Source organism: Dendrobates tinctorius, unplaced genomic scaffold (genome assembly GCF_039654945.1).
Source record: "Dendrobates tinctorius isolate UK_male_01 unplaced genomic scaffold, ASM3965494v1 ptg000029l, whole genome shotgun sequence".
Classification (NCBI taxonomy): domain Eukaryota; kingdom Metazoa; phylum Chordata; class Amphibia; order Anura; family Dendrobatidae; genus Dendrobates; species Dendrobates tinctorius.
This window is the reverse complement of record NW_027361697.1, coordinates 3,984,187-3,998,102: the sequence shown is the minus strand read 5'-3', so window position 1 is coordinate 3,998,102 and position 13,916 is coordinate 3,984,187. Positions and strand designations below refer to the sequence as shown.

Below are 13,916 nucleotides of genomic sequence, written 5' to 3'. Positions count from 1 at the left end.
TTCAAACAGCCATATTGAAAAATCATGAAAGTCAGGTCAAGGTATTGCGGACATGACAGGCTCTTGATGCGGGTCCATGTGCTCATCCGTATTGTGGATGGACGCTGGAGCTGCCTTTACCTTGCATGCATTATTTTGGATCATGAAAAGGACCAAGGTGGTGCGATGGTCTGTGTGGAAAATCGGCCATGTGGGCATTGACTATAATGGGACAGCGGTGCAACGGACCGATTATACACTAGCCCTTAGGCTGAAGATAATCATACAGGGTCCACTGTGTCACTAACAATGTACGTCTAAGGGCCGACTTCCAGGACGGTATTGCAGGGATATTTTCTCTTTCTATTATGGTTGCCATTTTCGGGCCGGCCGCGATTTCATGACCAGAAATAACAATATCATATATACCTATGATGCTGTAATTTGGGTCACGAGACCCTTCAGATTCGGAATTTATTCTGCAATACAGATGAAAAAAAAGTGACCGCAATACGGATGTGTGAACCTTCCCTACATGACGGTACAGCAGAGTTTAGTGCGCCGGACAGAAAAGAGGGCGAGCGGCAGATGTTAATGCGCAGTAGCACAAAGCAAACGTGACTCCAATTGTTAAGTACATAACTTTCTTTTATTGTAGATATCAACAATATTAAAATAGCTAATTTCCTTAACTGGTTTCAAAAACCACTTCGTTATCCACAAAATCCCTGGATGTTACAGAGGAGAAGAACAAACACAATGAAGGAAACCAGCGGAGGGATGAGAAATAAATAAATAAAACACGTGCGCACGTCTTCCTCTCGCGTCAGTCACTCTCGAGTCCGTTCACACCGGTTGATTAGCCCTTTTTGTATAGTTTGGTATCTAAAGTCCATCAGAAAACCCCAGAGTCGGCACACCCCCACCGCCAAAACAACAGTAACCATTAACCCATTCATTACCAATCCTTGTTATACGGACAGTAGATTAAAACATCCAAAAAAGATGATTGGAAAAGTCTTTACTTTAGTGTGAGCGTCAAAAGAAAAAGAAAATGGTGTCATATCATTTGGACCCCGATAATATGAATGGCCCAAATCCCAGGAAATGGGGGACGCAACGTAAAAAAAGGGGCACAGCGACATCGCTGAGATATGGAGGCACTAAGACATGGTAACGCTGGCCTAGAGCGTAGTTTTAAATTGTTAAATTGCACTATAAAAACTGAACTGGAGCTTTGCATCGGTTGCGATTGGTAATAGGGCCGGGTATACAGTTTTGGGAAATGATGCCCATGATGACCGGTGAAGGGACAGCATTGCCCCAATATTATAGGTAATGACAAAAAGCTGTCAAGTGTCGATAATCCATCCAATCTTACCATTTCATTCATCACATAAAGCCGCAATCATACAGAGCTGTCATTAGTCCCAAACTCTCAGATTCATGCCTCCCTACTATTAGGTGCAAATCAATCTGTAAAAACCAGGGGCTCCACAGATTTACATTGTACAACATCGTTCACAAAATCTGCAATATGGCCCTTAAAACTAACACTCAAGTCAGCAGGAGATGTGTGTGCTTTGTGGATCCCTAACCATAAAAATGAAAAATCGGGTTTCAAAAGGGAACACGTCCTGTAAAAAAAAAATGCATTCTTATCTACAGGTAGCATGTTACAGAGCGGGGAAGGAGCTGAGCAGACTAGTATATAGATTGACATATATATATATTTTTTATTGATTCTGTATAACTTACATTTCATTCAATCTTTCTTCCTAAGCTTAAGAGTCCTGTGGGCGGACCTACTCAGTGACCGAGCTGTCAATCACTACTTAGAACCGCCCACTGGACTCCTAGAAGAAGAGGCGGTTTAGATCACGGCTTTATACAAGTTATACTAAATATTTACGACAAAACAATGTATCAACCTGCTCAGCTCCTCCTATCTATAGGATGCCGCCCGCGTATCGCACTGCACTTTTAAAGTGAGGGGTTCCTTTAAAGCGTCAATAACTGAAAGACATTAAATAAATGATTGCTATTGTATCAATGAAAGTATGAGATCTCTTCAGTGCTTATTCTAGACCGTCCATACATCAGTAGCCGTGTGAAATTCATCCATCGGTCAAAGGTTATCTATTGATCTGTACACTTTGGGATAAAAAATATAGCCGCATGGGCAATCGAATCCTCACATAGTGACACATCCGCCTGCGACTTCCTTGTGTGTGGCGATAATGTCGTCATAGGTGAACTGTAGAATTTCATTTTACAACCAAAAATATACATTATATACACATCTGTAAACTTCAAAAGGTAAAAAAAAAAAAAAATAATGAAAGCAAAGTCGCTGAAACTATTCACTGGGTATGTCCAGGGGGCTTGTGAAATGTCCTGACCTAGCGTCACTGTCCTCAGTTTGCAGCCATTAGTGTTAAGTCTACTCCAGCGGAAGGCACTTGCAACGTAATGCGAAATGCTTTGCTGGCATCGCCATGCATCAGAATCAGGTCTGAAGCTTCTAGGAAAGAAAACATTCTCGACAGGTTTGGTCTTTACTGCATTTTGCCCTGCAATATACATAAAGAGAAGCTGTCACTTGTCATAAATAGGTAAGTTCTTAATCCGATGTAAAAGCCGCTGTTCTCCTGAATCCGGCGTTGTTTTTCTACTGCTCCTGCGCCTCTCCGTTCCGGTGTTTGTGCCTCTAGTGATGAGCGAACGTGCTCAGATTAGGTGTTATCTGAGCATGCTCGGGTGCTACCCGAGTGTCTTCAGCATGCTCGAATAATATGTACGAGTCCCCGCGGCTGCATATCTCGTGGCTGTTCGACAGCCGCAACATATGCAGAGATTGGCTGTTTGTTAGACACTCCCTGTATGTTTTGCGTCTAACAGCCGTGAGACATGCAGCCGCGAGAACTTGAACATATTTTTCGAGCACACCGAGACGCTCGGTTAGCACCTGCGCTTGCTCAGATAACACCTTATCACTCATCACTTATTGGCCTCTTCTTCCTGAGTAAGTGAATCTAGTCTCTTGAACAAGTGAGTGTGGCTCTCAACTTTTTTCTATTAAATGCTTCTTGTACACCACACCCACTTGGCTAAAATACCAGATTTATATACAGGAAAGAAGGGGCCATATCATAAGAAATGGAGAGGCGCATGAACAAAAGAAAAACAATGCCAGAATCCTGAGAACACTGGCATTTACACTAGGTAAAAAAATACACTTATGGCAAGTGACAGGTGTGTGTGGGTATTGGTGTGACATATACAGCTCCGTCTACTACACTTTTATCTGATAGTTACCACTTTTGTCAAGGGAAACAAATACAAATAAAAATATGTAATTTTTTTTGTTTGTTTGTTTTTTTATACATATAAAAGATCTTCTACATATTAATCTCCATTTGGTATGTTACATATCAATTTCTGTACAGAACACAATGCAGTCACTCTGTATTTACAGCGCGCTATGGCGGGAATCCATCCATAGCCGCAAAAGGCGTAGTTAGGCGTCACTCGTCCATGGACTCTCGCTAGTCGTTTGGTTTAGCAGCATTGGAGAGGTGGCACAGAGGTCCCGACTGAAGACTAGCAACTGCTGTTCTTGAACTCTCCGTTCTCGGTAATGGACAGCTTGGTGGGGTTGGTTGGCGAGATCCCGTTCCGCACTTGTGAGCTATAGCGCTCCTTCACTTGCGTTAGTGCACTCATCAGGCGCGTGTTGGCTGCGTCCAGCGACATGATCCTCTTCTCCTAAAACAGATCAGACACCTTATAAGAGATTGCAGTGTATGTTCTCTGGAGGAGTCCATCGGGCAGACCAGACTGCTTTCTTCTATGCAAAATGGAACCTTCATCAAGCACTTGTTGTCATACTGACTGTCTCCATTATTAGGAGGCAGACTGCTGGTATGTTTTAGCGGTTCTACCAGGCGGATACAACTTACTAACTGGAAGACATTGACAACAGAGGTGTCCCTATATTCTGCAGTTATGTTCTAGCCTCGCTCCACAGCTGATGAATCTAGTAACCCATTAATGAGCACAGAGCGCCGGTACCAATGTTGCAGGGGGGCATCCTTTAAGATAATGGTTGTTAGCAGCATGTTTCCCTATGTAAAGAGAGGATATGCCGAGTAGGGACAGCATGATCGGATTAGCAATCATTATGTTCCGATACAGTTTTGTTGGCCGTAATCGAGCGCTCATTTATCAGCAGAAATTGTCCCCTTTATGACATACTGATTGAATATCTCACAAATGTCCGATAGGATTAGGGTCTCTGCTGCGAGAACGGGGCCTTGATGCCCACTGTTAGGAATAGAGAGAAGACATTGCATTCATTTCTATGGAAGTTCTGAAAATTTCCGAGCTTCCGGATGGGAACACCCCTGTATGAGATTGGTCATTGTTTGGATGGTTCCCAATAATATGGTGACCCCAGGGTATCCATCTAGTGGGACCTGCAGCGATCAAGTGGTGGAGGCCGACGGCTGGCACACAATTCCACCAGATGGAAAATGAGACATTGCACAGTGCCCATTGAAAATCAACCGGTTATCTGTGTAACGCATGGACACGAGGAGTCTGTAGAGAGGACGCTGATCAGTAACTCTTCACCTACCTTTTTAGCATTCCCTCAAAGAATACTTAATAATGGTCATCCCCGACCTGACAGGACTTATGCACTTGTAGCGGGGGCTACGATTAAGGCGTGAACGTTCCAAAATTACTAATCGCAATACATATCTTAAACGGAGAAGTGCACTGAATGTTTCATTTTGCAAAGAAGAAAATATGCTGTGAATGGACGCAATCATTCAGGGGTCTAACAAGGAGGACACAGAACCTAACAGGAGACAGTGTAACGGATGGCTTGTTTTCGCCGGCAGCGGAGGAGACACAGCAACATAGGAGTGAAGCAGCCAGAAGCTGGAACTGAAAGGTTGTTCTGAGCGTGGGTGATGGGAAGGTAGTGAAGGTTTGCTCAAAGTAAATCAGAAAACAAAAAAAAAATAATAAAAAAAACATAAGGACCAAGAATGCACTGCTCCAACCCCATTCCAGCTCAAAGGGTGTGGGAGGGGAAATGGGGGGGTTATAAGCCTGCGGGGCTCGGTAACATACCATCCTTACACCTGCACACATTTACCGCAGCTTTGGACTCCATTGTAGAAGAATAAGGCACCAGACTGAATATTGCTTTCTACACGACTATCAATATAACCTAGCAGATACATGACTGGAGAATACACAGAAACATACAGGATATAAAAGGTCTCTACTACAAGAAACGTGATCTCTGGAGGAGACGGTGCACATTACATGTCTTATTCCTGCGCAGCTAGGAAGATGTGAACCATCGCGCTGATCTATATTGCTGTAAAGGCCTCCAGAAACATTAGATCATTGACTGATGAACCTGCTGATTTCGGCTGGAATGGACGCTATCTAATGTGCCTGAGGGCCTCCCGACTCTTCCCCAACAGATGTTTCAGAGTTGATAAAAGCTTGGGCATACTGAACTCCAACAAGTGATGAGCGAATGTGCTCGGATAGAGTGTTTTCCGAGCATGCTCAGGTGCACTCGAATACTATAGTCGAGTCCCAGCACCTGCACGTCTCGCGGCGGTTTGTTAGGAAACCCCTGCATGTGTTGCAGCTGTCGAACACTAACGAGTCATGCAGCAGCGGGGACTTGAACAAAGAGTATCTTTGGCGTGCTTGAACACGGTTAGCACCCCAGCCGAGCACGTTCGCTCGGCACTAGCTCCAACACCCGATCCTTTTGTTCCCGAGGAAGATAACTTGCCGGTGCCAGGGGTTTCTAGCAGCAGAAGTTCCGATTGAAAAAAACAAGCATGCTCAGCCAAACTGAGCGTGCCCACCAGTGGGGGAGTCATAAAAGATAGCTGTCAGTCAAACGCGTTTTTGGCCGACAGCTATCTAAGTTGTATTGGCTCAAACCTTGTAGTAGCCAAGAGGCTTGATTCTAGCGATAACAGAGAGGGGCCCTTTAGCGTTGACTGTGGTATAGCGACAAGATGGCGGTATTCTTTTTCTAGCATTTAAGCTCATTTACTATGAGAAGTAAGTGACAAGGATAAATGATTTGGAGAAGATAAATGAAGGTTAAATTTAAAATCTTGGGAATGGTGAAACTACTAAAAGACAAGACCTCTATGAGGACAATGGATCCAACAATCTTGTAATAAAGGAAGAATAAACCGGGAGAGAAATTTTCTTTGCTAAGAGGAATAATATCGGACTGACTGCACACGGGAAGGAGTAAAATGTTGACAATGTCCACAGAACAAGTATCCAAGCTACGGCCTCTTCTTCCCTGGATGAGCCATAACCCTGGCTGCCTGCACTAAATGTGTGAATGGAGCAAGCACTTATGGGAATGTAACGTGGCGTTGGAGGGATGTCGTCTGTATACGTCTGCTACATCTATAGGGTTAGGGCTCAATGAGACCCCTGAAGAGCGACGGAGCTGGAATGTGTAGGAGGTCAGGCACAGGCCATGTCTGGGGACACTGCTTAGCTATTATGCGCACGTCTTTTACTTGCCTGTTTGCGTTACACTCCCATTAATGACCTGTAATTTAACACAGTTGTGATGAGACTAATATGAGAGAGAAAGTCAGTGGTTATTTTTTTTTTTTTTTTTTTCATTCTTGGCGAGGTATGAAACCGAATCCCCACACTGGAAGCTTTGCCGACGCCATATAATGACACAAGACAGATGGTGCGAGCTGCACAAAGGACACGGACATCTATACGGTGAAGTGACCCTTTATTTTTACGCTCTTAAAAGCTGAGCCGTAGCTAGCCTTCCTTTTACCTGGGTTAAAGAGGTTTGGTTTGCTGCTCCTGGCACTACATCTGAAACAAGCGGCCCCCTCTCTGGCACGCAGCAGCACCCTCGGGGAACATGCCCTGGTTGCCCCCCCTTTACCCTATCTACGCCCCGGCTTACACTGAACTCGGCACTAAATAAAATTTTACATTTACAGAAGGTTTTAGAATCATCATCTCGCCAAAATTTCGGCCAGAAATAATAATCAGCTGACCTAAAAACGGAAGGTATCGTCATACAGAGGAGGATTAGGTGAACTTAGACTTTCCAGCTGTTGCTGGATTTAAACATCTAAGAGGCCGAACTGGTTACCTAACTGGTGCTGCCCTCTGCTAAGGATCCTTTCCATCAAGATAGTAAGGCAAGACTTGATCCCTTTAAATAGTGGGGGATTTGCACGGAAAGTAAAAAACACTTGCTCTCAGGGAGGATTAATTCTATTTTACCCATGACTGCTCTTCTGGGCACTGCAATATCATGCATAAACCTTATGCAAAAGTCCTGGTGCACAAGCAGAGCGGCCCGATCCGTGCGCACGCACGAGATCCCATAGGGGCAGTGCATGCTGCTGTGACGCTGATTGACAGCGCTGGCTTCTGCAGAAATCTTGCACATGCGCCATTGGTAAGAGGTCTGGCGTGTGCTGAACAGCTTTTATCCTGGAGTTGTTTTGCAGCCTGCTCTGCGCCAGTACTCGACACACGTGCAAAGACTTCAGTGGAAGCAGAGCTGGCAAGTGCTGTCAATCAAGGACGACAGGGGCGGAGATAGCCAATGACATGTACATGGGAAGCTGCGCCGAGTATCTAATTAGCGTCTTAGGAATAAAGGATGATTTAATAAGAATGAGGCAACAGATATTCACATAAAAGATATGATTTTTATCGCAGTCTTGGCCCCTAAAATAGAAAGTTACATCCAACTACGAGAAGCAAACTAAGTTTCAGCTGTATATTATCACCTTTCCATGTAAGTGCAGTACGGTGCTCAGCGGGGGAAACCACATACCTGTGCATCGATGATTTTCTGCTTTGCATCTATGACAGCCTGCATCTCTGCATGATCTTTTTTCAGTTCCTCTTCCACAGCGATCAGTCTGGAAGGAAAGAACATGAGTGACGCGAGACGTGGCCTAAAAGCAGAAATATAGAGAAGTGACGGCCTCTTGTCTGAGCCTCACCTGCTGATGACACTTTTCATTTGGCTGTCCTTCTCCTCCTGCTGCCGCCGCAGTCGCTCCTCGCTGTCCTCCAGCCTAGACTTGTATTCCATGAGTAGCTTCTGCATCTGTTGCTCCTGCACCAGGAGCCGCCTCTCATATTCCTCCAGGCGACGGCTTGACACCTTCAACTTCTCCTTTAGTTTGGCAATCTCTTGCTCATACTGGGAAGCAAAACAGAGCGGGTTACTGGGGACGCGAGAGTCCGCTCTGTCACTTGAAGATACTGATTGGATCTTGTGTAAATGTATTTTACGTCCGTCCTAACGATAACTTTATAATATGCCGGTCGCTCACTCCCGATTGGGGAAGCGGTTTGGTTTTGCAACCACAAATGACTTCATGGCCGCATGCATGATGTTTCCTTATATTTACTGACAAATGAGTAGATAATAACATTATAGGCCACATTCATTATTGACGTAATAAAGGATTATATTAGGCTATCATTGCAGAAAGGCTCATATCAGTACCCAATGGACAGGAAGGCAAAACCTCCTGCCATCCGTTTATCTGTGGACTCACCTTCTCTGCAGGTTTTGCTTCTTTATTACTTTCCACAGTTTCCTCTTCCTCGTCTTCATACTGGCCATTATTCAGCACCCACGCGGCGGTCCTCTCCACTGGGGACATGGTCGCCGACTCCACAGGTGACTGTACCTAAAGAACAAAAGACGACCGGTATAAGGAAACAATTCTCCTTCTATACCAGAGACGTGAATAAATATCTGGAAATAAAAGCACTATTTTATTGCATCAGTCACTCCTTTACTTTGTGATGGAACCTGAGGGACACATTCAACGTCCGCATTGTTTACCGACATTGTTCAGGTTTTCATGTTGTTCACGAACATGACTTTACAACTACCAGCCACAAGGAGGCAGCATTGTGCCGGCAGACTGCATCCCCTTGTATACAAGTTACCAGCGCGGCTTTAAAGGGCTCCGCATCAGCAAAACCTTGTTATTTGAGCCATGCAAATGTTAGATATTTCCATAAACTGATAATGCTCACAGTACATTACAGGTCTACTATTATCTTCTCTATCCCAGAAAACCTTCACCCACCCAACTTCCTGAGAAGCAATATACAGCCACTAGGCCGATAACAGTGACATCGCTGTACATCAGTGTAAGAAACAAAAAGATATGAAAATATATGATACAAGGGGATTTTACCTGCAGTGATTGTCAAGACACAAAAACATTTACTTTTAGGCTTTTCAAATAAGAAAAAACAAACAGGGGCCCTAGTGACCCAGCGCATGCCAATTGGGGGTCTATGCCACCTCTGGAAGCAATGCCTGGTCCGTTCGGAATTCTCAGGATCACCGATTGGCTGCAGCGGTCACGTGAGGCATTATCGGATGTTTCTCTGAATCATATGCTTCAGTGGTCCTGTGACTTCCCAATGGAGCAGGCATCACCTCCTGAGCCAGGGCAGACCTCCGAAGCAGCCTGCGATAGATCCACGAGGCTGCAAGTAGATAAGTAGGCCTGTGTCGAACAACCCATTTGCTCAGTTTTACAAACTGAATTTTTATATACCCTTTTATAACCATGTGCATTGGACAATCCTTACTTACCAAAAGGATCCCCTGACAATTTGCTGATCAGAGTGTCCTGCCGGAACCTCCAGCAAAATCAGCCGTAATCTATAAGAAAAGCTGGCAGTAAGTAGTTCATTTCCCTGCAGCACTCCTACAGGAGAAATTGAGTATTACACATTGCTCCTTCAGATCAATGGGTTGGTTATATATGTAATGCAGGACAAGTCCGGTTCTCCACTGTGATAGATGCTCTTGGTAACCCCTTTACATACTGGCCAAGAGATGATGATAACAAATAGTGAAACCCCTTCTATTAACCCCTTCCCGACCAATGACGCCACATAGGCGACATGAAAACTGGTGCCAATCTGACCAGTGACGCCTATGTGGCGTCATGACTTTAAAGTCCCCCTGCGGGTCGGCTGACCTAGGTCACTGAAAGGTCACCCGACCCGCAGATACAGGGGGCTTTGTTCTTCACCATAGGTGCGTGGCTTCGCCCCCACGTGACTACGATCGCTCTGATTAGCTGTTAAAAGTGAAACAGCCAATCAGAGCGATAGTAATATTTCATCAATGAAAATTGATGAAATATTAGAATCCAACCATGTCCGACGCTGCCGTAGCATCGGACATGGCTGGTGACAGCGATCCGACCCCCCCCCCGTTAACGGGGGCGATCTGCCCCCCGCCACTGAATGACAGCGGCGATGTGCCGCCGCTGTCATCATCTACCCCCCCCGCCTTCCGATCGCCCCTCCTCCCACCCCCCGGTACTCACCGAGTGCCGTTATGGCTCCCGGTGTCCCGCGGTCCTGGACCATGGACGCCGCCATTTTGGAAAATGGCGGGCGCATGCGCAGCGCGCCCGCCGGCTGCAAATTCCATTCATTCATTTTGATCACTGTGATAAACTCTCACAGTGATCAAAATGGAATGAAAAGTAAATAAACCCCCCCCGTTTATCACCCCCATAGGCAGGATCAACTAATAAAATAAAGAAATTATTTTTATTTTTCCATTAGGGTTAGGGTTGGAAAGAGGGTTAGGGTTGGAAAGAGGGTTATGGTTAGGGTTGGGATTAGGGGTGTGTTGGGGTTATGGTTAGGATTAGGGATGTGTTGGGGTTAGGGCTGTGGTTAGGGGTGTGTTGGGGTTAGGGTTGAAGTTAGAATTGTGGGGTTTCCACTGTTTAGGCACATCAGGGGGTCTCCAAACGCGACATGGTGCAACCATTGATTCCAGCCAATTTTGGGTTCAAAAAGTTAACGGTGCTCCCTTCCTTCCAAGCCCCGACGTGTGCCCAAACAGTGGTTTACCCCAACATATGGGATATCAGCGTACTCAGGAAAAATTGCACAACAACTTTGGGGGTCTAATTCCTCCTGGTACCCTTGGGAAAATAAAAAATTGGGGGCTGAAAAAATATTTTTGGGGAAAATTTTTTATTTTTTTATTTTCACGTCTCTGCGTTATAAACTTCTGTGAAGCACTTGGGGTTCAAAGTGCTCACCAGGCATCTAGATAAGCTCCTTGGGAGGTCTAGTTTCCAAAATGGGGTCACTTGTGGGGGGGTTCCACAGTTTAGGTACATCAGGGGCTCTGCAAATGTAACATGATGCCCGCAGACCATTCCATCAAGTCAGCATTTCATAATGTCACTACTTCCCTTCCGAGCACTGACGTGTACCCAAACAGTGGTTCCCCCCCACATATGGGGCACCAGCGTACTCAGGACAAACTGTAAAACAACTTTTGGGGTCCAATTTATCCTGCTACCCTTGTGAAAAAAAATTGCTGGTTAAAAATCATTTTTTTTTAGGAAAAATTTTTTTTTTTAATTTTCACGGCTCTGCGTTATAAACTTTTGTGAAGCGCTTGGGGGTTCAAGGTGCTCACCACACATCTAGATAAGTTCCTTGGGGGGTTTAGTCTCCAAAATGGGGTCACTTGTGGGGGGGTTCCACAGTTTAGGTACATCAGGGGCTCTGCAAATGTAACATGATGCCCGCAGACCATTCCATCAAAGTCAGCATTTCATGTCACTACTTCCCTTCCGAGCCCCGACGTGTGCCCAAACAGTGGTTCCCCCCCACATATGGGGTACCAGCGTACTCAGGACAAACTGGACAACAACTTTTGGGGTCTAATTTATCCTGGTACCCTTGTGAAAATAAAAAATTGTGCACTAAAAAATAATTTTTTGAGGAAAAAAAAATATTTTTTATTTTCACGGCTCTGCGTTATAAACTTTTGTGAAGCACTTGGGGGTTCAAAGTGCTCACTATGCATCTAGATAAGTTCCTTAGGGGGTCTAGTTTCCAAAATGGGGTCATTTGTGGGAGAGCTCCAATGTTTAGGCACACAGGGGCTCTCCAAACACGACATGGTGTCCGCTAACGATTAGAAGTAATTTGCATTTCAAAAAGTCAAATGACGCTCCTTCCCTTCTGAGCGCTGCCGTGCGCCCAAACAGTGGTTCCCCCCAAATAAGGGAGACCAGCGTACTCAGGACAAACTGGACAACAACTTTTGTGGTCCAATTTCTCATGTTAGCCTTGTGAAAATTAAAAATAGTGTGCTAAAAATCATTTTTGAGGAAAAAAAATTATTTTTTATTTTCACTGCTCTGTGTTATAAACTTTTATGAAGCATTTGGGGGTTCAAAGTGCTCACCAAACATCTAGATTAGTTCCTTAGGGGGTCTAGTTTCCAAAATGGGGTCACTTGTGGGGGGTTTTCAATGTTTAGGCACACAGGGACTCTCCAAACGTGACACGATTGGAGCTAATTTTCCATTCAAAAAGTCAAATGGTGCTCCTTCCCTTCCAGACCCTGCCGTGCGCCCAAACAGTGGTTTATGACCACATATGAGGTATCGGTGTACTCAGGAGAAATTGCCCAACAAATTTTAGGATCCATTTTATCCTGTTCCCCATGTGAAAATGAAAAAAATGAAGCTAAAAGAAAATTTTTGTTGGAAAAATTAAAATGTCCATTTTTTCTTTCCACGTTGTTTTAGTTCCTGTGAAGCACCTGAAGGGTTAATAATCTTCTTGAATGTAGTTTTGAGTAGCTTGAGGGGTGCAGTTTTTAGAATGGTGTCACTTTTGGGTATTTTCTGCCATATAGACCCCTCAAAGTGACTTTAAATGTGAGGTGGTCCCTAAAAAAAATGGTTTTGTAAATTTTATTGCAAAAAATGAGAAATCGCTGGTCAACTTTTAACCCTTATAACTTCCTAACAAAAAAACATTTTGTTTCCAAAATTGTGCTGATGTAAAGTAGACATGTGCGAAATGTTATTTAGTAACTAGTTTGTCTCACATAACTCTCTGGTTTAACAGAATAAAAATTCAAAATTTGAAAATTGCGAAATTTTCTACATTTTCGCCAAATTTGAATTTTTTCACAAATAAACGCAAAAATTATCAACCTAAGTTTACCACTAACATGAAGCCCAATATGTCACGAAAAAACAATCTCAGAATCGCTAAGATCCGTTGAAGCGTTCTGGAGTTATTACCTTATAAAGGGACACTGGTCAGAATTGCAAAAAATGGCCTGGTCATTAAGGTCAAAATATAAAGTAGATATGACAGGCTCAAACCCCAACTTAGGTGCTCTGGGAAAAAACAAGACTAAAGTATAGGAGTAACCCCGGCACACTAATAACATGAAAGTAAAGTCTTCTCAACGACAGTCTTTAATTGTTGTGATTTTATTGATTGCGAAAAAAAAAAAAAAGGGTGGTGTTACAATCCAAAAAAGGGTGGTGTTACAATCCAACGTTTCAGCTCTACATCTCGAGCTTTCATCAGGGATATGACTAGATCCTTGGTTTTGAGGTGTGTGTATAAGTGGTATAGGTTTGCCTTTGTAATCCAGCTGCTGGAACGGTACCTATAGTAACCACTTGTGTCCTAAATCTAGTCAGGTGTGGAGGAGGCCGGCCTCCTCTACACCTGACTAGATTTAGGACACAAGTGGTTACTATAGGTACCGTTCCAGCAGCTGGATTACAAAGGCAAACCTATACCACTTATACACACACCTCAAAACCAAGGATCTAGTCATATCCCTGATGAAAGCTCGAGATGTAGAGCTGAAACGTTGGATTGTAACACCACCCTTTTTTGGATTGTAACACCACCCTTTTTTTTTTTTTTTTTCACAATCAATAAAATCACAACAATTAAAGACTGTCGTTGAGAAGACTTTACTTTCACGTTATTAGTGTGCCGGGGTTACTCCTATACATTAAGGTCAAAATAGGCTTGGTCATGAAGAG

The 13,916-nt window shown here is 44.2% G+C and overlaps 1 protein-coding gene across 6 annotated transcripts in view; it reads right to left on the bottom strand.

The window, feature by feature from the left end:
- Positions 1-606: 606 nt before the first annotated feature.
- The window catches only part of RASAL2 (RAS protein activator like 2), a 284,068-nt gene continuing 270,758 nt past the window's right edge, over positions 607-13,916 (bottom strand). For 5 of the 6 annotated variants that reach the window (XM_073571302.1, XM_073571304.1, XM_073571308.1 and 2 more), the window contains 4 exons: positions 8,601-8,735; positions 8,037-8,239; positions 7,865-7,952; positions 607-3,747 (listed from right to left, as the gene is read on the bottom strand). In XM_073571302.1, the coding sequence (XP_073427403.1) occupies positions 3,583-3,747; positions 7,865-7,952; positions 8,037-8,239; positions 8,601-8,735 (591 nt within the window). In that variant the 3' untranslated portion in view covers positions 607-3,582. Of the gene's footprint in view, positions 3,748-6,567; positions 6,596-7,864; positions 7,953-8,036; positions 8,240-8,600; positions 8,736-13,916 lie in introns of all 6 variants that reach the window. The other variant, XM_073571305.1, reaches the window with a different exon arrangement.